Source organism: Tursiops truncatus, chromosome 11 (assembly GCF_011762595.2).
Source record: "Tursiops truncatus isolate mTurTru1 chromosome 11, mTurTru1.mat.Y, whole genome shotgun sequence".
NCBI lineage: Eukaryota > Metazoa > Chordata > Mammalia > Artiodactyla > Delphinidae > Tursiops > Tursiops truncatus.
The window spans coordinates 60,815,891-60,842,694 of record NC_047044.1 but is presented as its reverse complement, the minus strand read 5'-3'; the positions used below and the strand labels follow the sequence as shown (position 1 = coordinate 60,842,694).

Sequence of the window (26,804 nt, the reverse complement as noted above, 5' to 3'; positions counted from 1 at the left end):
TGTAGCAGTACTCATCTACTCCTTTATTTTGCAGATGAAGAAACAACTCCAGCGTTGCCCGAGGTCCCACGGGGATCAGTCACGTGGTCGGCCACAACAGAGGATTCCCCATGACAGGGGACCACGAGTTGGATCCTGGCCAGAAGCCAGAAGCCCCTTGAGGGCAAGGACCCCATTTTACCCCATTCCTCCCTGCTGTACCTAGCACAGGGCACAGCATATAGCGGGTGCTCGAAAAGTCCTTCACGAGTAAATCTTGCATCCCTCGGTAGCTGCAGTCGCCTGCCGTTCTCGCCGTCATTCATTTATTCAGCATTTAGTAAGCGCTGACTGTGTGCTTGGCACCCTACTGGGCGCTGGGACGCACAGTTGAATAAGGCACAGTGCCTGCCCCTGTTGGCTTATCTCCTGGTGGGGGTTTCAGGGGTTACCCCACGTTATGACCCGTGCCCCCATAGTTTTCCTCATTCCTCTGCTCAGCCTGGTACTGGCAGCCTGCTCCACTCCCGCCCCCAGGCCATTCCCACTGCCTTCTTCTTTGCCAGACCAGACAACCCTTCCTCCCAAGCCGCCTCCCTCCCCTCCTCCAGGAAGCCCTCTTTGACTAAGTCCCCCAGCTGCTCTGCAGGCCCCAGTGCTGAGGTCTTGAGCTCTGCCCGGGTATCTCTGGTTCCGTCTCTCTGTTTTTGTTTCCCCCCATCAGCCTCTGGAGCTTCCCAAACGCAGGGACTGCCTCCCCTCCAGCTGTTTTTCCTCAGGCCTACATAGACCAGAAGAGGCAGGAAGGGAGGTCGTGTAGTCAGCTCCCAGCACACAGGGCCTGCCTTAGGCCCTGGTCCCGGGAGCCCCTTAGAGGAAGATCTCTCTGCGACTACCAGGGCACTGACTTAGTCTTGGCCCAAGACCCCTGAGCCCTGATCTTCCACACTGTGCCTGGGGGCTCAGGCTGGGCACCAGCTGTTGGGTACCTACTCAGCCCCAGCACCTTTTGTGTTTGAAGATGGGGACCTTCAGTCTGCACTTCACCAACTCCTGGGCTTGGCCATTTTACTGTCCCTGTGGCAGGTAGTCTACAGGTGAAAAATGGTTCCAGGGAACCAACATGCTGCCTCTTATCTTCTGGGTGACCAAAGTTACAGTGCTAGGCTTCTCTGGGCCTCTGCTAATGATACCTGTCCAGCCCATCTCACAGGTAGTTGGGAGGACCAGAGACCAAGGAGCCAAGCCCAGGTAGGGGCTTATTTTTGTTGTTGTACTCAGAGCAGGAGTTGTGCCCTTTTTTTTTTTTTTTTTTTTTGTGGTACGCAGGCCTGTCACTGTTGTGGCCTCTCCCGTTACGGAGCACAGTCTCCGGACGCGCAGGCTCAGCGGCCATGGCTCACGGGCCCAGCTGCTCCGCGGCATGTGGGATCTTCCCGGACGGGGGCACGAACCCGTGTCCCCTGCATCGGCAGGCGGACTCTCAACCCCTGCGCCACCAGGGAAGCCCCAGGGGTTGTGCCCTTGGCTAGGTGTTCACTGAATCACTCTGGAGCCGGGAGTGGGAAGGAGGAGGAAGGAGGGAGCTTGCACGAGGAGGGGGAGTCAGACTCCAGCCTTCCTGGCAACTCATCAGGATCCTCCGCTGGCAGGAGCGGGGCAGGAGAGTGTCCTCGTTTGGGTAGGGAAGTCATTATTTCCCTCCCCTCTGTCCCTCCCTCCCTCTCTGCACTCCTCCTCCTCTTTCTCTCTCTTTATCCCTCTCCCTTCTCTCTCTGTCTTTGTGCACTAACTGTGCTCACTCAACTTGCCAGGCATTACATTTGCACCAGGGACACAAAGGCTGAGGAGATGTGCCCTTCCCTTCATGGGACTTTTAGGCTAGGAGACCTCGGTTGGGGAGGTACATCATTCATTCATTCTTTCATTAATTTTACTTTTATTGAAACCCTGCTACGGGTCAGGCACTGTGCAAGGCCCTGGGGACGTAATGGGGTGCAATCCCTGCCCACAAGGAGTTTAGAGGATAAAAGGCACAAAAGTAGGCAATGGAAGTATGGCTAAAGTAGAGGATTAGGGAGGCCAGGATACAGAGATAAATGCTGGCTGGATTTAATGTCTCCCTAAGCATGCAGAGCAGGGCCAGGCACAGACCAAGTATGTGCTCAGTAAACGTGAAATACGTGACCCTCGTGTGGGGAGCTTTCTAAACAGCTTATGAGTCAAAGAATAAAACCGTTTTAACTAAATGCTAATAAAAAATGCTAATATGAAGCAGTCAAAATAGTACATAAAAGGAAATTTATGGTCTTTAGACAATCTTATATTGAAAAAGAAGAAAGATGGAAAACTAAAGATTCAACTCAACAAGTCAAAAACTGATAAAAATAATAAATTCAAAGAAAGTAGAAGAAAGGAAATAACGATAGGTCATTTTTTATGTTATAAATATTATGAATTCAGTTTCAGAAATTCAAATTAGTATTCAGAAATCCATAATTCAGAAATTAACAGAATAGCAAACAAAGATAAGTAGTAATTCAGAAATTAATACAATAAAAAACAAAGATGATATAAGTAAGAGAGCTGGTCTCAGTTCCCAGGCCCTTCCTGAATAGGAATGGGGTTTATCCACCGTCTCTTCTGAGCTTTGAGAGTGGAGCCCATCCCTCAGGGGCCCCAGGAGAATGGATAAACCCTGAATGGAAGTCTCTAGTCTTCCAGCCCAAGGGCATGGCTGTGCTGTGCCCTGAGAGAGCCAGCCTCAGGCCTGTTCGCCTGATTTTAGTCTCTCGACTAGGGGGTTGTCTTTAAGCCATGACGTCCGCTGTAATAACTATAACGACATCACTAATAATCCTTTACCTCTGTTGAGCTGTTCGGAGTGCTCAAGCCAGACATGTGCTATTCCTGGTAGGAGTGAACCCAGCCATCTTGTCAGATCCCCAAACACCCTTTTAGGTAAGTAGGGAAGCTGTATGCTCATTTTACAGATGGGAAAAGTGAGGCTCTGTTTGAGGCTTCATTCCAGTGAGTGGGTGAGCCAGGACACGAATGCTTCAAAGGCCCTTCTTCACCCCCAAGATTCCTGTCCTTGAGACATCTCTTCTTCCTATCCCCGGGTTCCCTGAACAAGCCCCTCTCCCCTGCTTTCTTCACTTGGAGAGGAAGTTCGGCTGGCTGCCGTGAGCAGATAGCTCCTCTCTTGACCTGACAGCGAGCTTCTCGAGATGGCGGGGTGGGGAATGCTCATAGGTGTCCTACCACGGGGCTGGGCTTGGATAAGGCCCTCAATCCTTGTTTGTTGATCTCGAATTTGATTGGGCAGGATTAGGCCTGTACCTATCAGAAAATATTCTGGGCTGTGCCAACCAGCACGATCAGACGGACGTGCTTGAGGGGGAAACGCCGTCACATAGGGAATCCCCTGTGTCTGTGCTTACTGAGGCGGCCACGTGGTGCCTGGGCATATCGGGAGGCGCTGGGAACATAGGTCACACCGGTACAGCCTCCTTGTCGGATGGTGGGGCAGGAGAACTTTTTGTGTCCAAGTTGCATTGGTTTGAAGGTATAACTAGGTCCCTGGACTCCTTTCCCCATAACTGGAGAATTTCCAAAGTCCTGTGGTCAACCTGATTGACCAGTGACTGACCAATCCTGAGAGGGGAGATAAAAACAGACACACAGCTTTATCCATGGACAAATCTCAGCACTTTATTCATCCCTTGGCGGGGAGAAGGGGGCATTGCCCCAATATAGTCAGCCAGTCAGGTGGGGTGGCTGATGTGTTGTCTCTCCAGATAGTATACATAGCACTGATTATGCAGAAACAGGAAGAGAAGCAATAAGTTAAAAGATGTATAAGTTATGAAAAAATAATATATATATATATATACTTTTTATATCTTGTATCCCCACTGAGGATTTGCTCCCTTGGAAACCAATAAATAGGCAGAGAAAAACAGCAATCAGCACCCTTTTGGGACTTGAGGGATGAGTGTATGTCTGAGTTCCCTCAAGCCTGAGAGTCATTGCCCTTCAGTGCCCCCCACAGGCCTGGAGGACCCTGAGACCTAGGAGGGGGCCAGAGCCTTGGGCCACCCTCTCCTGGAAAACAAGATGAATGAATCAAAACTGGGGCTAGAAGAGGAGGTGAGGCAAGGGGCAGGTAGGGAAGGAAGGTGGCTTATGGAGTGGCAGGCTGGAGCCCCCGAAGGTGAGAGCCAAGGGGAGGAAAGAGGAGCCCCAAATCTTCTTGTTGGATCGCTGCACAATCTCTCTTTGGTTGTTATCGGGGCCCTCCCGCCCGACCTCAAGGGCTCAGCAGCTCCCAGACCCGAGTGGAAAGTGCCTTGTTCATGACCCATCTACCCTCCCGCCCCGGTGGCACGGGGGCGGGCATGGAGGGAGGAGGCGCGGAGTGGGGAGAAGGGAAGGAGCTCTAACCCACAGGTGTGGGTGCAGAGGAGGCGAGGGCCAGGCTGCTTGGCCCCATGCAGAGAACAGAGACGCCCAGGAGTGGGGTTCACGGGAAATGGGCCTGGGGTTTCATGGCAGGGGTGGGGCTAGGGGTCTCAAGGGCCTGGTGCACCGAAGCCAGGTTTCAGGCTGGGAAACACCTGGGTGGGAGGCAGAGAGCTCAGATCCCAGGCAAGGTGGTGAACCCCAGGATGGCAGGGAGGAGAAAGGAGGGTCCAGTTCTCCTGCCTGATCTCCGGTTGCCATGTGGCCTCCCCGCTTCCCACCTCCCCGCCAGGGAGTTCGTCACGGCAAGAATAACTTCTAGAGAAGGGGCTTGGGAGCTGGCTGGGCAGCCTGTCCACGTCTGACTGTGACCTGCTGGGAGGGACCCACAGGAGGAGGGAAGGGGCACAGGTGTCTGCGCTGATCTCAGAGGTCCGGGCTCAGGTCCCAAACACCCAGGGAGCCTCTTCCCCTCCCTTCCTAATACTGTCAGGTCTCCAGGGAGCCCAGGTGGTGCAGGAAAGCCCGGGGTCCTCAGCACCCAGCCTCCCCAGGAACTCCAGATGCAGAGGGTGCCCAGGCAGTCCCATCAGCCCCTGGTCCGTGGCTGGCCAGGGCTGGGGGAAAAAGGGCATCGCCTCGGTTCCGAGGCAGAGGCAAGGCAAGACCTGAGACGTGAGCTTAGGGCAAGGGTTGGGCAAAGGGTCAGGGGGACCTTGGTTCAGAGCCCTCTGTCGTGGGGAGGAGCGAGGAGGTGCAGGAAAAACAGACGCCCGATCCCAGTTTACCCAGTCAGGAAAACCTCTGGCCAGAGGTTGGAAGGGTGGGACTGTGAGATATTGATGTGGAGCCCAGTGACTTTGAATAGCTGGTGACAGTCCTGTCGGATCCCTGGCAACCCACAGAAAGGCAGTCACTGTTTCCAACCCTCCTCTTCTTAGTTCAGGGTCAGGTTTGCCTTCCTTCCCGACCTAGAGACTCCAAGCTGCTTTCTTGAGTCTAGCTTGTATTCCTCCTGCCGCAGGGGAATGACGTGGGGCTCCTGGGGTCCGGGCAGCAGCCTTACTGTGAGAGCTCTGACTCCTGCGAGAGGAACTCTTCCGAGGTCTCGGTGATTTTGATCACGAGGTCTCCCCTGGTCTTCTTTTTCCAGGAGGGGGCTCTCGAGAGGCCATGCTTGGAGGCAGCTACAGGGAACATAAGGGGTGGGGCAGGGTACGGGCTGGAGGTTTGGGAGCCATTTAGTATGATGCCTTTAGGGCCACGATCCCCCCGCTGTCCACCTCCCACCATGGGTTCTTGGGCCAAGCGGGCTCACCAGTTCTAGAGCTGGACTGCATGGATCTGATCATAGTGGCTGAGGGCAAGTCCATCCTGGGGGAGGAGGAAATGGTGGGATGTGAAGGGAGCCTGTGGCTTAAGCTCCCCTGGGATTGGGGGCCTGGGGACTGGTATGAGGAGGGCGATTCTTAGCTGTCACTCCCAGCTCTGGGCTGCCCTTTTGTGTGAGCCTGGCTAGCCAGCTTGTCCTCTCTGGGCTCTGCATGAATGGCTGTGATTTTCTGAGCACTAATTTGTGACAGGCATTTGCTCGCAGGATCGTATTAATCCTCTGCACCACACGCGCGCCATGCTTATGATCGGTCCATTTTCCAGATGGGAAAGCTGAGAATTTAATGAACCGGGCCGAGGTACCAGTTTGTTTCAGTGGCTGAGCCAGGATATGAATCCAGGCGTGCCAGGCTCATAGAATCATGCTGTGGGCGGGGAGGGGGTGGAGAGGGCCGGCCTTCTATGGGGCTGGTCCTACAGTCCTCCCGCGCTCCCAGCCCCACCCCGCTGGTCCAGCTCCTACCGGCTCTCCTCGCCCTCCACCAGCTTGTGGTAGGTGGCGATCTCCACGTCCAGGGCCAGCTTGGTGCTCATCAGCTCCTGGTAATCACGCAGCTGCCGCGCCACGTCCTGCTTGGCCTGCTGCAGGGCGGCCTCCAGCTGGGCCAGCTTAGCCTTGGCGTCCTGGAGGGTCAGCTCACCGTGGCTCTCGGCTGCCTTGATGTTCTCCTCCAGTTTCATGCACTGCAGCCAGGAGGACAGAGGGAAGGGGTCAGTGAGCAAAGGTGGGAGAGAGAGACCGGGCCAGGGCCAGGAGCCCACCTCTGTCCTTGGTGGGGGTGTGCATGGGGAGGGAGGACCTAGCACGGCATTCCTGAGCGTGGTAGTGGGTTGCCTTGCAGCAAGAGGGCATTCAGCTAGACCTACGGAGACGCTTTCCCAAGGCCACCAAAGGGGGAAGCACAGCAGGCCCCCAGAGGAGCCTGTCTCAACTGTCCTTAAGGGATGACACTTCTCTGGCTGGAAGCTGGGGCTTAGGCCTCCCCTCCCTTCTCTCCGTGTAGCTGGTAGGAGGCCTGGAGGGAGGCAGTGGGCTCTGGGTGTATGTGGCTGGGCCCTCCAGCGTGCCAACAGCCCCGGCCAGTTTACAGAGCACTTCTATCTGCAAGGCTCATGTGATCTGCAGAGCCATCTTAGGAGGACGGATGAGGAAACTGCGGTCCAGGGATGCTAAGTGACTTGCCCAGGGTCACTCGGCCAGGGCTTGCTTGGACTCAGCATGTGTGACTGTGTGCGTGCGTGAGAGTGGGCGAGAGCGTGTGTCCCGCGCCCCTCCCTGCTCCACCCCCAGGTGGGCGCTTCGGACGCTCACGTGGCTCTTGGTGGAGAGGATCTGGGACCGGAGCTTCTGGATGTGCACTTTGAGGTCAGCGATCTCGCCGCGGCTTCTCTGGAGGCTATTCCCAGCCTCGGCTGAGCAGGCAGCCCGCTCTTCCACCTGGAGGTTGTGGAGGAGGCGGCAGTGAGGGGCCGCTCAGTGTGTCCCCCCGGCACCCTGGCCCCTGGCCTCTCCTTCTTCCTCACCCCCGCGCCACCTCCTCCTCTGTGGCCCACCACTGCCCCTCCTCCCCCCACCACATCCGTCTCTGGATGGCCTCTCCTGGCTGCCCTGGACTGAGCCCCACGGGCCGCGCCCACACCTGGCCTGGCATTGCTGAAGAGTGCAGACTGTGGGCCTGCCCGGTCCCCATCACCCCTGGAGCCGGGCTCAGCGCTGGGCGCTCACATTCTCCTTTCTGCCTGTGAACTCACTGCCGTGGGCTCCGCCCCCCCATGTTTCCCCATTCCCCTCTCCCAGAGTCTCGTGAGCCCCGAACCTGGCTCTGGGAGTACGCCTTGCCCTCTTCCAGGCTGCGAGCCGCGACGGCGTCATACTGGGCCATCACCTCCTCCATGATGCCGCTCAGGTCAACGTGGCAGCGGCTGTCCATACTCACGGTCACCGACACATCCTTCACTTGGGCTGCCAGGTCCTTCAGCTCCTGGCGGGGCACAGACTTGGGGGCTCAGGGCTGGTAGGGGGGCACCAGACCCTCAGCCAGACATAGTCCCCATTGTGCATTCATCCCCCGGGCGAGGGGAGGGCGCGCTCCTCCCTGTCTCCCGGGAGAGATGCTCAGAGGATAGATGCCTCCCTGCCCCGCCTCGCCAGCTTGGACTCTTGGGAAGCAGCTCTTGGCCCCCTCCCCCCGCTCACTCACCTGTTGGTCTTCCTCTCTGTGAGGGCAGGGAGGGACCCTTGACTCCAGAGGCCCACCCTACAAGCCTTATCCCTCTTGTTTCCCCCCGTCTACACTGTTGTCCACTCCTAGGGCAGACCACCTTCCTCCTCTCCTGGCGGGGGAGGAAAGGGCCCAGGACCTCTGGGCCTGAGGGAATTCTACCATTGGGCAGCTTGGCCTCCCCTACCCCTGCCCTCCCAGGACGGGAACTCCCCGAGGGCCTGGATGAGCCGTTTTCCCCTCCAGGCCTCCATATCTGGCAGGGCAATGTCTCTGTTGAACACATGTTGGGATGGAAGCCCGTGAATGATGAGGGCAGGAGTAGACCAGAGGCTGACAGTCGGGCGTCCCCACTCCCCTGCCAGTGGCCAAGGCAGAGGTGACTCCAGGGTCGCCCTGGGGACTCAGTGCCCCCCCCCCCATCTAGCTGAGGGGCTTGCCCGGCCACAGCAGGATTTAGCCTCAACATCTTCTCTTCTCTCTGTCCTTTGGGATCCTGCTTTCCCCCTCTTCTCTGTCCTCTTCTCTGCCCAGAAAATGCTAGCCTATGTTCTCAGAGACCCCGGAAGCGTTAAAAGCTCCCATTTCCCTGGGGGCTCATGATAGCCCAGGCTGTATGTGTGCTAAGGGCTCTCCAGGAATCCTCACATCTCCTCCTCATCAGGTTGGCACGATTGTTAGCCCCAGATTACAGAGAGGAAGGAGACTGCAGCGCACAGAGTTGATGGAAACAGCTGTGAGTGCAGGGCTGGACTCCAGAGCCTTTGCGGCTCCTGCTAAGCTCACATCGTGGGGTGGACACAGGCGCTGAAGCCCCAGATCTGCTTTCTGTCATGCCCCGCAGCCTGACAGCTTTCTGGCCTGAAGGTTCAGGGGTGTTTAGAAAGGCAGGTGGGGAGGGGTGTCTTTGTAGGGGCTGCAAGGTGTCACCTCCAGGGCCCTGGGCTGCTTTCCCTGGAGGTGCTGATTAACAACCTGGGCCCGTGTGGGGCCCGTGTGGGGAGGAGTGAGTGGGCATAAGCAGAGTGTCCGTGGCTAGCATCTCACAGACAGAGCGAGGCAGGTGGCCGGGAAGTCTCAGAGAGGCAGGGAGGGGGGCCGGGCACCCTGGGAGGTGGGGCGGGGCTCAGCCCCGGGAGGGGGGGGTGTGGGACAGGGACGGCATAGCCACTCCTGCCGGATCAAACTTTGTTTGATTCAGGATCCAAACAAGGTCCGTACACTGTCATTGGTCCATCTGTCTCTAAGTCTCTCTTATTTTGTAGCTACCATCTCCATCTCTCTCTGTCTCTGTTATTATTTTTTTCTTTTTCTTATTGAAAACACCGAGTTGCTCGCCCATAGTCTGAATTTGACCGACTGCCCTGCGTGTCGGTGTTTAACACGCTCCCTCTGGCCCCTGCGTTTCCTGAAAAGTGGCAGTTGGATCAGGAGGCCTGCTCAGATCCAGGTTTTGGTTTTGGCTCGTGACCGCATTCTGATCTTGGTTCCTGATTTTGGGCCCCCTCCCGAAGCTCATCTGTCTTTCTGCTCAGCGAGGCTGTGGCTGAGGCTCTGGCGTCTGGACCTGCGGATGCTGCTGACCTGCAGCTCGTATCCCTGTGGCTGTAGACCACGGGGTCGGGCAGCTGCGAGGCCTGCAGAGGAAGGCCGCCCCTCCCCTGTCCGCTTGCTGCCTGACCCCGCCCACTAGCATCTCTGGTGATCGGGATCGCCTCCTGGAAAAGGCAGCTTGGGCAGTGGCAGGAGCCTGTCTCCACCCTGGAGCCCGCGGGACTCTGAGCTCAGTGGCCAGCTGCCCTTTAGGGGGTTCCCCGATGGAGGGTTTTAGCTGATCTGCAGATGGACTTAACAGAGATCTAGGAGCAGAGGCAGCAGGAGGCCCCGACCCACGCCAGAATAAGGTTGACGGTGCCTACGGATTCACGCCCCAGCTCTGCTGCCTTGGGTCATCTTTGGAGACTGGCATCTCCCAGATGGAACGGACATCCCTGCCGGAGCTTGGCTGTGAACCGTTTCAGAGATGTAGCTTGGGGCTCCCTCAGTCACCATGTTGTGTAGGTGGGTGGACTTGGGGTGTTTCAGACAAAGCTCTCCAGGGACACTTCCAGCCCGGGCCTAGGGTAGCGTTTGTTGTGGACGAGGAAAAGGCTAGGGCGCTTCAGAACACAGGGCGCCACCGGGGCAAAAGGATGGGAGAAACACAGTTGATGGGGCAGCCTCGGATCCTTTCTGGAAAGAGGCAGCGTAAGCATGAGCATGGTACACAGCAGCAGGAAGTGGAGGGCTTAGAGCATCTGCAGACCTGTTCAGACAGGCCAGCCCCTGCCGGGCTGCAGAGGGCATAACAATGCTGACTTGTGTGGTGTGGGAGTGCCACCATGGGATGGGTACCTTCAAGTTGGCAAGAATTGAGCCGGGGTACAGTTCAGAGCTTCGCTTAGGAGCCAGAGTCTGAGGAGGCTGCCGTGCGTATGACCACTCTCGTTGTGGTCCCCCAGGTCCGGGAAGATGGTGACTCTCAGGGGGTACCAGTACTGCTTGGTAAAATGCAGTGTTTAATGGCAGTGGGGGACTTCCCCAGTGGTCCAGTGGTTAAGACTCCGCGCTTCCACTGCAGGGGGCACGGTTTCGATCCCTGCTTGGGGAACTAAGATCCTGTGTGCTGCGTGGTGCGGCCAAAAGAAAAGGGAACTGAGCTCTGAGTACCAGCACATCTTATTACCTGAGCAACCCTGGCCAAGTCTGTAAACTTAGCCGAGCCTCAGTTTCCTCATTTGAAAAATGTGTATAATTATGGAACTGAACACAGCTAACATTTAACAAATACCATGTGTCAGACACTGTTCTAAGTGTTTTAGGACATATTAGCAAAATAAATCCTCTCAACAGGCCAGTGAGCTAGGTGCTATTGTTCTCCCCATTTTACAGATGGGGAAATTGAGGCATAGAGAAATAAAGGAACCTGCTCCAGTTCACATAATCGCCAAGCCAGGATTCAAATCCCAGCTGCTCTAAAGTTCGTGATTTCTTAATCTTTATCCCTACTTTATAGGGTTATTGGGAAGAGTAAATGAGATTACATCTGGAAAGCACTCAGCCTGGTGCCTGGAATGTAGTAGGTGCTCAATAAGCAACAGCTAAGGAAACTATTGTTGTGATTGGTAACGGTGATGGAGCCGGGAGGAGGTGTCCAGGGCCTAGCAACCTCCCGAGGCACCGCGAAGGCAGGTGCCAAAGCAGCTTAGTCATGCCAGGTCCTCTGCAGGCATCAGCACCCTAGGAGGTGTGCCTGGGGGCAGGGGGTTGTCAGTGGATTCCGTAGCTAATCTCCCTGGAACCAGAGTGTGTGGGTGGGGCAGGTGGCATTCTGGCTGGATGCAGCCAGGCCCCCGTGCACTTGGGAGCTGGGGTGTACCCTGGAAGCTGAGGGGAGATGGGGGCCCCAGGGTCCTCTCACAGCCTGTATTCCCGGAGATGAGGAGTAAAGGGGTTGCCTGGGAGGCTGCAGTGTGTAGATGAGGCCCTGAGCAGCCTATGGCCATTGGCTTCTGGGAAAGGCCTTCCACAACTTATCCTGGGTGTGTGTGTGTGTGGTGTGTGTGTGTGTTTTGGGGAGAGGGGAGGGCTCTTTCCTGGGACCCTGGGGTGGGCCTATATAGCCGTGCTTTTCTGATGTCTGCTCCAAAGTTGAAACCAGAGAGTCTGGCCTCACCTGGAGCTACTCACATCCCGCCATGTTTTCCTTCTACCTGAGCTGGCCATGGCTGGCACCTGCCTGTGCTTGGACCTGCTCTGTCTGATGCAGTAGCCACTAGCTCTCTGAGGTCACGAGCACTTGAAACGTGGCCAGTCAGAACTGAGATGAGCTGGACGTGTAAAATACAGACCAGGTTTTGAAGATTTAGAACGGGAAAAAGAATGTGAATAGCCCATTCATTTTTTATAAGGATTACATGTTGAATAATCATATTTTGGATATACTGGGCTAAATAGAATACATTAAAATTATTTTTTTCCATTTCTTTGCTTTTTAAAACAATGTGGCTACTAGGAAACTTACAATTACCTATGTGGCTTGCATTATATTTCTACTAGGCGGTGCCAGCTTAGAGACCCGCTGGTGTGGGGAATCTTTTTAGCAATGGGTCAGTGTTGCCTTCTCAGCCTACGAGGTGTGTGGAGAGAAACTCAAACCTCACGGCCCGATGTCAACCTGCCACCTCACTGCCTCCCAAAGCAATAATAACTGCTGTTATTATATATATTATATATAACATGTAATAATAATATATTATAAATATATTATGTTATAATATAATACATGATCGTATTTATAATATAATATAAATAATAATAAATGCACTTCTGCGTTCACTGTGGCCCTTTCTCCACAGCAGTCCTCCAGCAGCACAAGCCATACCTTTACCCCGTCTGTAGCACCCACGCTGGTCCCTACCATGGGCTACCCATCATGCTTAGAATAAGGCCCACAGCCCATCCTGGGCCCCAGACCCTGCATGAGCTGGCCCTTGCCCACAGCTGCTGCTTTCTCTCCCTCCCAGGATCAAATCATTCCTGCCTCAGGTGCTTCACACGGCTCTTCCTTTGGCGGAAGCCACCTCAAGTCTCCGCTGAGCTGGATCTTCCTGGTTTGGGCCTTCACACGCTTGGGCCTCCTCTGAGATGCACCCCTGTCAACACTCGGACTCGGGGGCGGAAGCCTCCCTGCCCTCTTGCAGTAAGGCATCACCCTGTTTCTTTGCATATCAGCAACTTTTCACCCTCCAAAATGATCTTGTCCACAGAGGTGCTTATTAGCCTGTCCCCTCTTAGCTAAGTTGTGCCCTCCTGAGAGCAGGGAACTCGCCCGCCTGGCTCACTGCTGTGATATCAGCGCTGGCATCTAGCAGGCCTGCCGTAAACATTCGTTCAGTGAATGAACGGATCTATCCCATCACAGGCCGTTGCGCCTGGGCACCCGCTCCCCACACCACTCGGTGGGCGTTGGAGCGGCCTGCCCGCGAGGGCTGCCTCCCTGCTGTTGGCGAGGGTTGGGGTGTTCTCTCAGTTCTGCTGCCTCCCATGGCTGCAGGCGGGTCTCAGGCCCACGGAAGCCCCTCTCGGGGCTGAGCCGCCGGAGAGTAGCGAGGCCCACGTGCGGCCACGAGGCCCAGTCTCGTCTCCACAGGGCGAGCCCTGAAGCCGTGGTCAGCAGCCCTAGGGCATTTCAGCGGACCTTTCTGACTGCGGTGGCGACTTTGACCCCTGCTCTGCCCTGGGCTGCGTTGCCGTAGCTTGGCGCCAGCGGTTTGCAGCGCACAGGCTGCTGCACCGTCATCCCCAACGAGGGTCCTGCCTGCTTGTAGATGAACTGAAGCCTCGCCCCATCAGCCTCCTCACCCCTGAGACGGGGGATGTAGAGAGGAGAACACACGTCCCAAAGGATGCCCAGGAGGCAGAGTGGCGCTGAGGGGTGGAGTCCAGCGGCAGGGCTCACCTGCTGGCGGCACTGGCAGTGGGACAGGCGTTGCTGGGCCGCTGTTCCCCCAGGCTCAGCTGAGGACATATGAGAACGTGTCTGGAGGCTCCTCTGTCTACATTTACTGGGTCTCTGTTTTTGGCTGCCCCACGCAGCATGTGGGATCTTAGTTCCCCAGGGATCGAACCCATGCCCCCTGCAGTGGAAGTGCAGAGTCTTAACCACTGGACTGCCAGGGAAGTTCTTACTGCATTATTTCTGTCTGGCAGAAGCTAGTGTTGTCTGGGAACCAGAGGATCTGACTATAGGTCTTCCCTGCCTGACCCCAAAATGGAGGGGGGTGCACTGAAGGCCTATCACAGCTAGAACTGTGGGTGTCTGTAATTTAGGCTACGGGGATGAGAGAGAGGTTAGTTCAATTAGAACGGTTGTTCAAGGCCTCCTGGTTCCCTGCCTGAGGCCACCTCCTGACCCTCGATGTACCTGGTCCCCTGCATGCCCTCAGCGCTCCAGCACACATGAAAGCAGGGCTCTCCCTGAGAGAGGCTTTGTGGGAACCTGCCGCACTCCATGAAATGAGTGACGAGGGGACACGCTGGATTTTTGACAGCAGCGTGCAAGGGGTTTAGGAAACTGTTACATCTGTGGCTGCCAACAGTGAGTGCCTGCTGAAGTTTCCACGACCCACTGGACACCTCTGCCTCCCCTGCATCCCTTACCCACGGCTCAGCGGGACCCTGGCCCCATCTTCTCACCTTCTCGTAGATGCTTTTCATCAGGACCACAAAGCTCTTCAGGCCTTTTAACTTGTTCTCTAGTCCTGTCCGTTGAAGACACTCTGCATCCAGGTCCTGGGGGTGGGAGCAGCTGTGAATGATGGGGGAGGGAACGGAGGGGTCCCAGGGCAGGGGTGGGGTAGGGGGAACTTTGCTTCCTGGGTGAGATGGGGGTGAGTCCCAGAGGAGACCTGGCTCAGAGCCTGGCAGAAGGAGAAGGGTGGGGACAGGTTCATGTCTCTCTGCCTGTGGTCCTGGGACTCAGCCTCTGGGGGCTTTGCTTGGGGATCCTGAGCAAAAGAGGGCAGAGTGTCCATGAGAAAGGAGCCCCCGGGGCAGGCTGGGGAGGCTACCTTCTTCAGCTGCGCAAAGGTGAACTCCATGTCCGTGCGCTTGGAGATCTCGTCCTCATACCTGGGAGGTGGGGAGGGAGGGAAGGGGGAGGCAGGGAGAGACAGAGAGAGAGAGAGGCGCTGCTCAGCTGGGTGTGGTGGGACTTGGCGAGGGTTTGTTTAACCCTCCTTGGGTGGGGCTCAGGGCCTCTGTAGCCCCATTTGGTGCCTTGTGCCGGTTAGGAAAACGTGGTCCCTTTCTTCAGGTGGATGCAGCCCCGCTCCTCCACGATACCCTAGTGCTGGCTCTGGGGCAGCAGGCAGCCCACTTCCCAGGCTCACTCCTTGATGAGCAGCCTTTCCTCTCCCAGCGGCATCTGCCCCTTCCTGGCTGTGCTTCACATTCACCTCCTCCAGGAAACCCCTCCTGATTGTGCAGCCCTTTCACCCTGACGTTTTGTTCCCTCATCGTTTTCCCATCTCCTCCCCGGAGAGTCTCAGTTTCAAACGAGCTGTCTTCGGTTGAGTCTGCTCTGAGCATCTGCCTCGCACGTTATCCTCTCCTAACTCTACCTGTCCCTGCAGCCCCACCCTTATCCCCACTGCTTTGCTAGACAGCAGGACACCAGGCCATCTTCCCCGCAGAGGGAGGACAGGAAGGGCATGGACTTTGCAGTCAGATGGGCCCCCGGTGTGTTTGGGGGCAGGTAACTCCACCCCCCGCTTGTCTTTCGCGGTATGCACGGGTGCATGTGCATGGGTGCATGCGTGTGTGCATGTGCATGGGTGCATGCGTGTGTGCGTGGGAGCTGAAGCCCACCAGCATTCCACAAAGGTGGGTTCCCTCTCTCCTCAGATGTGCCTCTTCCTTACTCAGTCCACCTCGTTTTCAGAACAAGAACACTGTTGGATGGGGAGACGGGCTCCCTGGGTCCTTGACCTTACATTCTTGGCCCCCGGGGTTGGTGTCGGCCAGCTGCACGCTTCCCACCTGCAGCCCTGCCTGCCCCAGCGGATGTGGGGATCCTGTGGCTTCCTGTTTTCTCCCCTCCTCTTCAGGGAATGCCTGAATCACTGGCAGCTCTAATTACAGCCACCCGCCTGCCCCAGTCCCTGACCTCACAGATGGGGCAGCGTCACCCATCGCCCACGTCGACTAGCTGGACCTGCCATCCCCTAGGCCTTCTTTTCCCCCAGCCTCCCTGAGGGACTCAGGGGAGCAGGCCCCAGGGGGTGAGAGCCCATGGGGCACTTGGGCCTCTGGAACTCAGTGTGCTGAGGGCCTGCACTCTCCCCGGTCACTACCTCGGCTTCGGAGAGTTTGGAGGGACTCTGAGAGTACGGGTCATGGGGGCAGGGTGGTGGGGAGGGCCAGGGAGACTGGTCTGCAATCTGGGGCCTGCCAGGGCAAACAAAATGCCCAAGAAGCTTTACTTGCACCCCCTCCTGTGACCCTCAGAGCTGCTAGCCAGGGATGGCCTATTGGTCCCATTTCACAGATGAGGAAATCGAGGCACAGAGAGGGGCTTGGAGGCTCGTGCAGCAGGCTGGTTAAGCATGGGGCTCCAGAGCCAGACTATTTGGGTTCAATTCCTCACTGCCTTGCTAACTAGCTGTGTGACCTTGGACAGGCTGCTTCTGTGTGCCTTTGTCATGATGATGTTGATGTTGCGCGGATTAAATAAGTTCATACATAAAGTGTTCACAACGGTGCGTGGCACCCACTAAAGCGACTGCTATTATTATTACCAAGCTCCCTCCTCTCCAACACCAGACCCCGGCCCTCGGCCCCTCTGTCTCAGCATTTCCAGAAAGAAACCACGGGAACCCTCATTGCAGGCGAGGGAGGGGGCAGTTCTCTGCACATCCTTCACAAATCTGACTTGAAGAGGCGTCCCTCTGGAATCTGGGGGCCTCCTGAGTTGGGGACAGGGGTCTGGGGAGCCCCAAGCTGAGCAGCTCCCACTGACTGGCCTTCCCCACGCACGCCCTGTGTCCAGCCTCTCCCCTCCCCCCACCCCTCTTCTCTGGATAGCAGAGTTCTGCCAGCCTGGGTGCAGGACCTTGGGGAGAACTGTCCAGTGGGGAGCCCTCCGAGGTGCCAAACCTCCTTTTTACCCCTCACTGCCCTTCCCAGCCTTCTGTGCAGCCTTCCAGCCCCCTTCTCGTTGACTCCACTGCATTTCAATTCCAGTTCACCCCCTCAAACAGATGCTCTTGTGCACCAGACAGCTTACAAAATCGTATGCGACATTCCTGAGTCACTTGCTGTGTGGGCTTGGGCAAGTTGCTTCCGCTTGCTGGGCCTCTGCTTCATCCTTAGTAAATAGAGGGGTTAGCTAGCTGATCCTTGGGGTCCCTGCTACATCAAAGCTTTCGGAAGTCTCCATTCCCATAGAGGCTTACGTGATGCCATGTCCCCCTATTCACCACCAATCCCTTGCCAGTCTGTCAGCCACCGGCTCCCGAAACCATTCTTAGCCCTTTTCAGCTCGTCACACCCATACCTCCCCCCACCAAACTTGTTTATTTCTAGGAGTGAAGCTGATCTCATCGGCCTTGTAGGCTCAAGGCACACCCCTCCCTGTCAGGGCTTGGTCTGGCGCCTCCTGGCTCCTGGGGGCCCCGGGCTTTGCACAGCCAGGCTGCAGCTTCTGTGGCTCTGGCCCGCAGACCCAGAAACCCTCCAGCCTTACCTCCCCCAACTCAGGTGTGTTCCCTACCCAGAGAGGGGAAGAGAGGCCCTGAGCCTAAATAGTAAAACCAGGCAGCAGGCCAAACGAGGGGGGCTGAGCCAGATTAAGACAACAGGTAGTGTTTGTACAGAATTTCCAGTTACAAAGGGCCTCTGTGGATGTGATCTTGCTGCTCTCACGGGAGCGGCTTCCCCCGGGAGCTTGTGAGGTTAGGGATGGGACTTAGTATGCACGGCCACGTGACTGAGGACAAGCCCCCGCCCTCTCTGGGCCTCTGTTTCCTTCCCCATAAAAGGAGGATCCAAGTTGCCATCCAGCTCTGCCATCCTCTGCTCCTTTGAGGGCCAAAGACCTGCTCGGTATCAGTGAAATGAGTCGTGGGCTCTGGTGCGCCAATATGATTTGCCTCGTCACCGTCAGAATGGGCAATCAGATTTCCTGTGTGTTTCCCTAGGACCTGGGAGGGCAGGGCTCGGGGGAAAGGTGGCCCCCAGGTCAGAAAGGGGCCCAGCCTCGAGGACCAGCCCAGGCCAGGGCTGTAGATCATGCCAGTTGGCTGGGAAGTCCCAGCCAGATCCACAGATGAGGAAACTGAGGTCCCCAGAGAGGGGAGAGCTCTCTGTGTGACCCTCCCCTCTGCATGTGGTCTGAGCAGGGGAGGCCATGCGGAGAGGCGGTGGGCAAAAGCCCAGCCAGGTCCCTGGACTCCTGACAGGCTGCCTCCACCCTCTGACTCTGGAGGCTTTGGGCCTCGCCTCAGATCCCTGGCCGGGGGTCCGGCCCAAGCCCTGCCGGAGGAGGGTGCGGGCTCAACCGCACCCTGTCCTCCCCTCACCCTGGCCGGGGGCCTCCTTGCAAGGAGACCGGCCTCTCTGCTCTGCCCAGCCTCCTTGTCCTTGAAGCCGTGGCCGTTGTCCGGTCAGAAAGGGTCACCTGTCCTCTGAGCTACCAGGGTACCTGGTCTGCTTTTCTAGACTGGCTGAATCAGCTCAGCAAGCCCGAGTCAAGGACCGCTGTGTGCTGGGCACTCAGCCTTTTAGGGGTCAGAAAAGGGGCCGTTTATCAGCCCCGGGCACCACGCTGAACTCTCGACTTCCTCCTCACACCAGTCTTGCCTTGGCGTCAACCATCACCGTTCCCCCTCCACACGGGAGGAGACTGGGGTTCACGTGTGAGGCGACTTGCCCGAGGTCACAGAGCTAATGAGGGGTGTGGGCAGGGAGTAACCCCCTCCCACAGGACATAGTCATGCCCAAGCCTGGGCCCTTAACCACTGGGCCATACTGCTTGCCAGCCGCTTGTCCCCCTGTCTGTGTGTCCCATTAGGTGACAAAAGCATCCTGAAGGCTGGGGCTGTTCTCCTCATCTCTCTCTAGATCCCAAGTCCACTATTGAGGTCAGGCACGCATTACCTCTAGGGGACTGTTTCCTTGTGCAAACAGACCCCATCATTTCTGCTCCTTGCCAGCCCAAGAGAGGTCAACATCCCAGGCTACGTTCAAAGCAGGAGCCCATCTGTTGCTCTAGCTAGTGACACAACTTCCCATTGCCAGAGGGTCGTGCGGCCGAGAGCCAGTGTGTTTATGGGCACAATGGGGATGCGAGCTGTGACAGTGCCCAGGGGCCAGCAAGCACAGGGCTTGGCCGTCAGCCAGCATGAGACTGGCTTCGTCATAAGGGTCACTATTTGGGGGGTCACTGTAGCTTCACTGTCACATCCTCCCAGTATTTATAGAGTACCGCTAGCACCTTGCAGGTCTTGAATAAGCAACTGTGGACTAAAGAATTGTTTTCTAAAGAAGTTTCCTCTTTTTCTGGCCTGGGCTCCCGGACCCACCTGAGCGCAGCTTGGTCCCCAGCCTCAGTCCCGGCCCACATGCCCATAGGGCGCCCCTACCTGATCTGAAACGCCTTCACCGTCTCAAGCTCCTGCCGCAGTTTGGTCTCAAGCTGGCCCCCTTCCTGGTTCACTTCGCGCAGTTTCTCCCGCAGTCGGCCCTGGTGCTCCTCGTAGAGGTGTCCAAGGTCAAAGGCTGCCGAGTCCCGGCTCTGCAGGAAGCGCCATCGGGTTTCCAGCAGCTGGTTGCGATGCTCCAGGGCTCGCACCTGGGAGAGCGGAAGGGCTGCCGTGAGAGGGCCAGGTGCGGCCCAGCCAGCCCACGCCCCTTCCGGGGGCCTCCATGCGAAGTGGCAGCTCATCTGTCCGGAGCACACCCGCGGAGCACACCCACCCCGGGCCCTCACTCAGAGCCTTCAGGTGGCATCTCCAATTACTGATTGTTCAAACTGCAGATGGTGAAATAAGGATGGAATCTGAGAATCCCAGGGAGGTGGAGACGATTAGCGAAGGTTTCCTACGGGAGGGCCGGGGCCAAGGAGATGAGGGAAAGGGGCCTAAGCTGTGAACTGCCCACATGTGACAGGCTCTCCAGGCCTGCCTGGAGCTTGGGTGGCAGACCCCACGGAACGTGGGGTGTCAGAGGCCTGTCTGCCGCCCACCTCGGCAAGCCCGGTCTCATCTTGCCTCGGAAACTCAGCAGGGTAGGGCCTGGTTAGTTCTTAAATGCTAATCCTCCCGACAACCCTGGACTTGTAGCCCCTCCAAGCCTCAGTTTCCCCAGCTAGAAGTCAGGGATGATGTCACCTGCCCTGCCCACCTGCAGAGAGAGGAACCCGGGGATGTGCTTTGAGGCAGCAAATAGCAAACTCTGCTCTAGCTCCCACTGTGCACCGGGCCTTTTCCTACCTGCTGGACATCTTTAACGCACTAAACCCCCAAACAACCCGACGGGGTAGGTGTTATTTTCAGCTGCACTTTACAGACAACGGAACAGGGTACAGGGAGGTGAAGTAGCTCGCCCAAGGTCACACAATTAGGAAGTGGCAGGGCCAGGTGCGGAATCCAGGCAGTTTGGGTTTAGAATGTTTGAACCGCAGCAGCATAGGCCTCCAGTTGGCTGCAAGGTCTCTGCAGGCCCTGGGACCAAGCTGCCCTTGCTGGGCTGGCTTCTGCCTCTAGTTAGGGCCTGTCTTGCCTTGAGAACAGAGACTGGGAGGGCTCTGGGCCCAGGGCTCCTTTCAAACTCTGCGTCCTCTTCACACTCTCCTGCTCAGACTTCTGCAGGGGCTCCTACAGCTCCCACCCCAGCCACCGGCAGATTGGCAGGGTCCCTCCTGAGTCCTCTCCTTCCCTCCACCCAGTTCAGCCCAGCGCAGCCTGGGGGCTCCCCCTGCCTCTTCCCCACCCCGCCTGTCCTCTCCAGGCCCGACCTTTCTCGGGCACTCACTCTCCTTCCCACCATCCCAGGCCCTCCTCCACGTGCTCCCAGCCGCCTCCCCTCTTCCCTCCAGTATTTGGCGCTCGTTTGTCCTGATCCCCCACGCACCCTATCAGACTGAGAGCCATCTGCTTGCCTCTTGGGGTCCCTAGCGCATCAGAGCCCGGGACGCGGGTAAGCCATCGAGGCGAGACGGGTGGCTGGGGCTAGGCGCCTGGACAGTGCAGGCTGTTGTTGTCATGAGGATGTTGTGACAACGAGCCTGGTGAGGTTCCCTATGACCACAGGCAAGTAGCTGGACCTCCTCCCGTCCACGGCTGGCATCAGCTCCCAGAATCACATCCTGAAAAGCCAGAACCACAGCCAGGAGCCTTTTGGATCAGCGGGTCTATACCCTTCATATACAGAGGAGGAGATAGGGGCCCAGGGCAGTCAGGTCACGTGTCCAGGATGTCTACAGCAACTCGGTGGCCAAGCTGCACACACAGGCCCATCTGACGGCAGCTGCCGCGCTGGACATTCGTGGTCCTCTTCCTCCTGAATTTGGGTGCCAGGTGGGCTCGCCTCTCTTTCTGTCCTGCCCACGTTCCCGGGTTTCCCTGAGATACTCTGCTGCTCTGCGGAAGGCCCCTTTGACCCTTGCAGCAGACAACACCAGCGGGAACACTGGACAATGGCATTTGTGGGCTGTCATTCCCCTCCTTAACTCCCACTGGGACCGGTAAATTCTGCTTGAAGCTGACTTTAAGCCTACAGTTTGATGTCATCGCCATCAAACAGGTTCAGTAGGGATGCAGTCGAGAGAGTTTCTGTCCTCCTTGTGTGTGTGAGGGATTGCTGGGTGGGGGTGAGGGCAGGTTTCTGCTCACTCCACCTTCCCTGTGTTTTGACAAGTAAGAGCCCCATGTTTATACTGGGGGTGGGGTGGGAGGAGAGATGTGAGGCTCCTTCCTCCACCCATAAGCAACCCAAAAGCCCTTTAGACCAGGAAGTCCTTCCCTTAGTCTAACCTCGATCCCCTATGCTTTAGTACTTGCCTGCTGGGAGACGGGGTGCATTTGGCCAGCCAGTCCAAGGGCACTTTTGCCTCTGGGGGATCCCGGGAAGCCCCCTCTCCCTGCTGCCCTTGGGGGAGTTGCTTGTTGTCTCAGTGGGTGGGGATGGAAACTCATCCCCCACCCAGAACCTCCCCTGCAGAAGGGCTCCTCCCTCTCTCGGAACAAAGGCCTTGGGAGGGCAGGAAATCCTGGCACCCTGTGAGGTGCAGGGTTAACTGCTTCCAACCTGTCAAGGCTGCCGAGCACCCCCCTCTCATTCCCCTTCCTCCCCGTCCTGGCTGACCCCTGCCCTTAGATCACAGGCGGCAGCTCTAGAGGAGCGTCAGAGAGCAAGCCCCTGGTCTACCTGCTTCCCATTTTACAGATGAAGGAACAGGCTCAGAAGCACAGAACTCACTGTGACCCAACTCCAGGGTCCCGGGCCGCCCTGTTGAAAAGCAGGCCCAGATGAGGGTGGGGAGAGATGTGCTTTCTGTGGAGGGAGCTGAGCAGCCTGGGCTGGGCTGGGACCCCCCTCTGAGGAGGGGGGGCTGACCGCCTGGGAGGCTTCACGTCCCCAGCCCATGGCCCACAGTCCGTGCCCATGAGCGTTCGGAGCGATGCCTCTGGGGCTTGCAGGTCCTATTCCTCAGGTGGGGGTGGTGTCACATCCTCTGCCTCCAGCCAGAACTTGGCTTTGCCTAAGGAGCCTCAGGGTCTCTTCGTCAGGAAGGGCTGGTTTGTGCCTTCCCTCGTGCAGGTGCCCAATGGCTCTGGTGACTTCCAGAGGCCACACACACCAAGGGAAGACCCTGTGCCCGACTCTCTGTCCCCAGCCATTTTAACACCCCTCTGGGATTCCCCCTCTATAGCCTCCTTGGGCGCCACTGGTAGAGTCCTCCCTCTTGTCCCACCTCCATCCCCTCTGGTGTCTGCGTGTGAGGGTGAGAGGGCCCAGCCAGCAGCCTCTGCTGGATGTTGGCATTGCCCTCTCCCTTCCTCCCTCGGCCTCCCCTACTTCATGGCTGCAGCTGTACCAGTCCTTCCACTGGCATGAGCTCAGGGCTACCCTCAGAGCAGGAGCAGAGCAGGGAAGTGGAGTCTGAAGCACAGAGAGGGTAAGTGCCTTGCCCAAGGAAACACAGCCTCCAAGTGGAAGAATTAGCATCGCTCCAGGGCCCCTTGGTGGACTCCTGGGGGTCTCCCCGCCGACCCTCTCCCTCTTCCTCCTCTTCCTCAGTGCTCTCTGATTTCTCTCGGTGCCTCAGAGGGCCCAGAAGGGGATGTGGAGCTGGAGGGTGGCCCTGCCTGTCTCTTCTCTTTGCCTAGAGCCCACCCCTCCACTGGTGATGGCGTCTCACCCCCTGGCTCATGCATCTCTATCCAGCCCCATGCTGCACGCCTACCCACGAAGCTCCCGCCCCCCTCCCTCCATCAGGGCCCTTCCTTCCCTCTTACCAGGCTCCCTTCTGCCTGGAAGGGACTAAATGGGTTCAGGAGTTCCCTGGGCCAGGCCCATTTATGGTATTTTTAATATAACAAACAGAATGCACCTGGTACGTGGTAAGGGCTTTATAAATGCTTTTCAAAAATGATCCCGTTTGACAAGCTCATTACACCGATGTGTAATGAGGCACAGAGAGGCTAAACAATTTGCCTGAGGTGATGCGGCCGGTCAGAGGTGAGGCCAGGATGCAAACCCTGCAACGCCGACTCCAGGTTTCACGTTCTTAACCTCTGCTTGCTTCCCCTTGGGCCCTCACGGTCTTTACAAGGAGGGATTCGAGCTAATAACAGACCTTCTCCATAGAGTTGGTGGATCGGCTGGGACTCCTTGGGCAGAGCCCCAGCGATCAGCTTCCCCAAGGGGCTGGCACCCCGGCTGCCTGCGTCCCACCCTGAAGAGCACCCTCCTCAAGGCCAAGTCTTGAACTGCGGATTGGGAAGCTCCAGTTCTTCTGAAGCTCTTAGAGGGCATCGCCCTGGCCCTGGGAACAGAACCCAGACCCCTCGGGCCCCTCCCTGTGCCTACACACCCCTCTGTCCCCCTGGCGGAGAGGCACAGGGTGATACCAGCCCTGGCGTCCAGGGAGAAAGCCACCCATCCGCGCCGAATTACAAATTACGTAGCTCATGAAACATTCCTTTTAAGGGATTAAGCTGTATTTGGAGAGGAGGTGGCCCTGCAGGGACCTGCCTTCCCAGGGCAGCGGGCTCTTCTCCTAGGCTCTGGTTGTCCTCCAGTTGTCACTTCCCCTCCACACCCCTACCCCAGGCACCCCAGGTGTGGGTGCAGGAATGCTGGTCTGGACGCATGAATGCGGGAGAGGGGGCCGGGGAGAAATGACTCCCACCTCGGAGGCTACTGGCTTCGTGTCTCACAGACCTGAGTTCAAGTCCAGACCGTACCCTTGCCGGTTGTGTGACCTTGGGCAAGGTACTTCACCCCTGGGCTGCTCTGTCTACACAGGAGGGGAACTAGCCACTGTGGAGCGCCGGGTGGTGTGGGCAGAGCACAAGCCGGTGCTCCAGAAGTTACTTTCTTCCCTCTTCCCCTCTCTGTGAGTGCCCACCTAGGGGAAGTACAGAGGGACACAGGCTGGGAGAGCAAGGGGAAGAGAAGGACCCAGCCAGGGGCAGAAGGATGAGGGGTGGGGGGCAAGAAAGTTGAGTTTTCCTTATCTGTAAAATGGGCATGAAAATGACTTCTTTCCTAAGGTTGAGGGAAATTGAGATAAATATGTAAAGTACCCAGCACAGTTCCTGGCACATGGTGAGCTGTTAATGATCAGTAGCTGTTACCATCTGACTACTATTCTCGGGCAGGGCAGCAGGGAGCAGAGCTGGGAGGGCTGGTTAGGGGAGGTCCTTGGAGGAGGTGAGTGAGGACCGGCTTTGGGAGGTAGACAGGACTTCCTTGGAGCCCTTGAAGCCCTTGCCCTGGGCCGGAGATGGATGCCAGTGCCCAGACCGGCATGCTGGCCATGGCAGTGGGGTCCAGGAAGTGGGGTGCCAGGGACTCAATCCCTCTACTCAGGTGGGTGCAGGGAGGACCGGCTGGCCACCTGTTTCTGACTCGCAGCGTCCATCCCTTGCATTCCTATCTCCTGACAAGCCACGGCTGCAGCCCCATTCTGCAGCCTCCTTCTGGCCTCCCCACATGTGCTGCCAGCCCCCCGCCCCCAGCCCTTGCCGGTGTTTCTGACCCTGGAAGCCGAACAGAGCCAGCAGCGTGGACAGGAAGGTGGGCCCTGTCCATCTGCCTTGGAGTCGGACTGCATGCAGCCCATGCCCCCATCGGCCATTCTTATGAGGGGGCATCCTCGTGGTCACACTCAGAGCCCCTCCCTAGTCCACGCCTGGGAGGGAGGGTGAGCCCAGGCCACGCAGCACATTATTATCCTGACACCCCTCAGAGGCCATTCCGGGGTCCCTCTCTCCCCCACATCAGGGTGGTGCAGGCACTCCCCTCCCCATCTCTCCGCTCAGAGCCTGCGGAGTTAGCAGTGCCGACTTCCCATTGGCTGGGGGCGGGCGTAGGACGTGATGCTTGGGAGGTACAGAGCTCAGCCTCCTGCCCAGGGTTTAGTTTTGAGACGGCCCCTCCACACCTTTTGCTCACCTTGCCGATCAGGGAGGCAAACTTATCATTGAGGACCTTCATTTCCTCCTTCTTCTGGCTCTCCTGCTGCTGGGTGGCTGGGTCCACCTTGAGGTCCAGAGGTACTAGCAGGCTGGGGTTCACGGTCACCCTGGGGATGGTGCTAGCTGTCAGGCAGCCTGTGAGGCTGCTGGAGCTGAAGCCCGGCCCGGGGGCCCTGTAATTGTTCCATCCGGAGGTGCCAGGCCAGGGCTCGCTCGCCTGGGTCACCTCACAGCTGTTGAGGTTGCCGAAACCGACGACGCAGGAGCGGCAGGCCATTGCAGGTCCCCGGGACCCGGAGCGGGCAGGGCGCAGTGAGGGGCGAGCAAGGCTTGAGGGGTGGCGGCAGCTGGCTCCGGTCGCAGGCAGGGCAGGCTGGGGACTGAGGAGCAGACACCTGTCACACAGTGCTCATTAGCTCCTCGAAGGCGTGACGCCTCTCAGCCCGACCAACCTGTTAGATGATGTGGTTCCTGCCCCTCCCCCGGCACCATGGACCCATCTCCTCCCGGGGCAGGGATCTGCCTTGCTGAGGGGGGCTGTTCATAGGCCTCCCAACCAAGCCAGGCCTGGCTCCAGGGGAGAGGGACATAGCTGGGCTGGCTGGCTGGGTGGGTGTCGGGTGGTAGCCAGAGGAAAGGCAGCTTCAACGAAGAAGGAGAGAGAGCGAGAGAGAGAGAGAGAGAGAGAGAGAGAGAGAGAGAGCGCGCTATGCCTCTCACCGAAGACCTCACTGCATACCTGAAGGCTGACGTATCTAGGCTTACATATTTCTGGAAAAGATGAGGCAAGCGCAGGCCCTGGGCTCCTGAGTGTAGGGCAGCTGTCCTGGGCACCGTGCCAGTCTGGCATTGGAAAACCACACCTTGACTGTTTATTTTCTACCTGCGCAAGAGTCTCCCCTGCTTATCTTCTCCTCTTCCTTTCTTCCTCCTGCTCTCCCTCCTTCCTGCCTTTGATCTATTATTTATTGAGTACCTACTGTGTGCCTTCCACCATCTGAGGGGCTGGAGAGGAAATAGATGGTCGAGGTCAAGAGCCTGTGGCTTTGGACAAGTGAGAATTGGTTCAAGACTCAGCATGGGGATTTCCCTGGTGGTGCAGTGGGTAAGACTCCGCGCTCCCAATGCAGGGGGCCCAGGCCAGGGAACTAGATCCCACACGCATGCCGCAACTAAGAGTTCGCATCCCACGTTGAAGGAGACTGCCTACCGCAACTAAGACCCTGCGCGACCAGATAAACAAACAAACAAATAAATTAAAAAGTCATCCCTGCCCAAACCTAAAAAAACAATTTCATCTTAAATATGAAGTGTAAGTAGAAAAGACACTGATTTGCTCCCGCAGAGCCTCTGATGGAGTGGCAGAGGGTTTGGCCAGCCCAGGGCACTCCCTCCTGCCTTCCTGAAGTTCCGGAGACACCGCTCTTCCACTTCCAGGCACTTTCCAGCTCTCCCGGGCCTGTCTCTTCCTTCCTCCCTAGCCTGATGTCCCAGGGCGCTC

General features: G+C 57.5%; 2 protein-coding genes across 5 annotated transcripts in view; one reads left to right on the top strand and one right to left on the bottom strand.

Annotated features, from left to right (window-relative positions):
* The window catches only part of ATG101 (autophagy related 101), a 51,979-nt gene extending 51,708 nt beyond the window's left edge, over positions 1-271 (top strand). The window contains exon 4 of the mRNA XM_073788602.1: positions 35-271. Coding sequence (XP_073644703.1) covers positions 35-205 — 171 coding nt within the window. The 3' untranslated portion in view covers positions 206-271. The remainder of the gene's footprint in view (positions 1-34) is intronic.
* A 3,396-nt stretch (positions 272-3,667) lies between these two features.
* On the bottom strand, positions 3,668-25,919 carry KRT80 (keratin 80). 4 transcript variants are annotated; one of them, XM_033866667.2, is made up of 9 exons: positions 25,281-25,919; positions 19,241-19,449; positions 14,669-14,729; positions 14,295-14,390; positions 7,653-7,817; positions 7,148-7,273; positions 6,299-6,519; positions 5,762-5,817; positions 3,668-5,630 (listed from the first exon to the last, which is right to left on the bottom strand). In XM_033866667.2, the coding sequence occupies exons 1-9, from the start codon at positions 25,578-25,580 to the stop codon at positions 5,506-5,508; spliced, it is 1,359 nt and encodes a 452-aa protein (XP_033722558.1). In that variant the 5' UTR covers positions 25,581-25,919; the 3' UTR covers positions 3,668-5,505. The 4 variants fall into 4 exon arrangements, with proteins under 4 accessions (XP_033722558.1, XP_033722559.1, XP_033722557.1 ...); XM_033866669.2 differs by having other exon boundaries at positions 5,498-5,665; positions 25,281-25,918; XM_033866668.2 differs by lacking the exon at positions 5,762-5,817 and having other exon boundaries at positions 3,668-5,665.
* Positions 25,920-26,804: the final 885 nt, after the last annotated feature.

Excerpts from the sequence above, each read along its gene's own strand:
- KRT80 (XM_033866666.2), bottom strand. The coding sequence starts at position 25,580 with ATGGCCTGCCGCTCCTGCGTCGTCGGTTTCGGCAACCTCAACAGCTGT. Across the intron at positions 14,391-14,668 it reads CCTTTGCGCAGCTGAAGAAG|GACCTGGATGCAGAGTGTCT; the intron begins GTAGCCTCCCCA and ends TCCCACCCCCAG. Across the intron at positions 7,274-7,652 it reads AGGCGTACTCCCAGAGCCAG|GTGGAAGAGCGGGCTGCCTG; the intron begins GTTCGGGGCTCA and ends CACAACCTCCAG.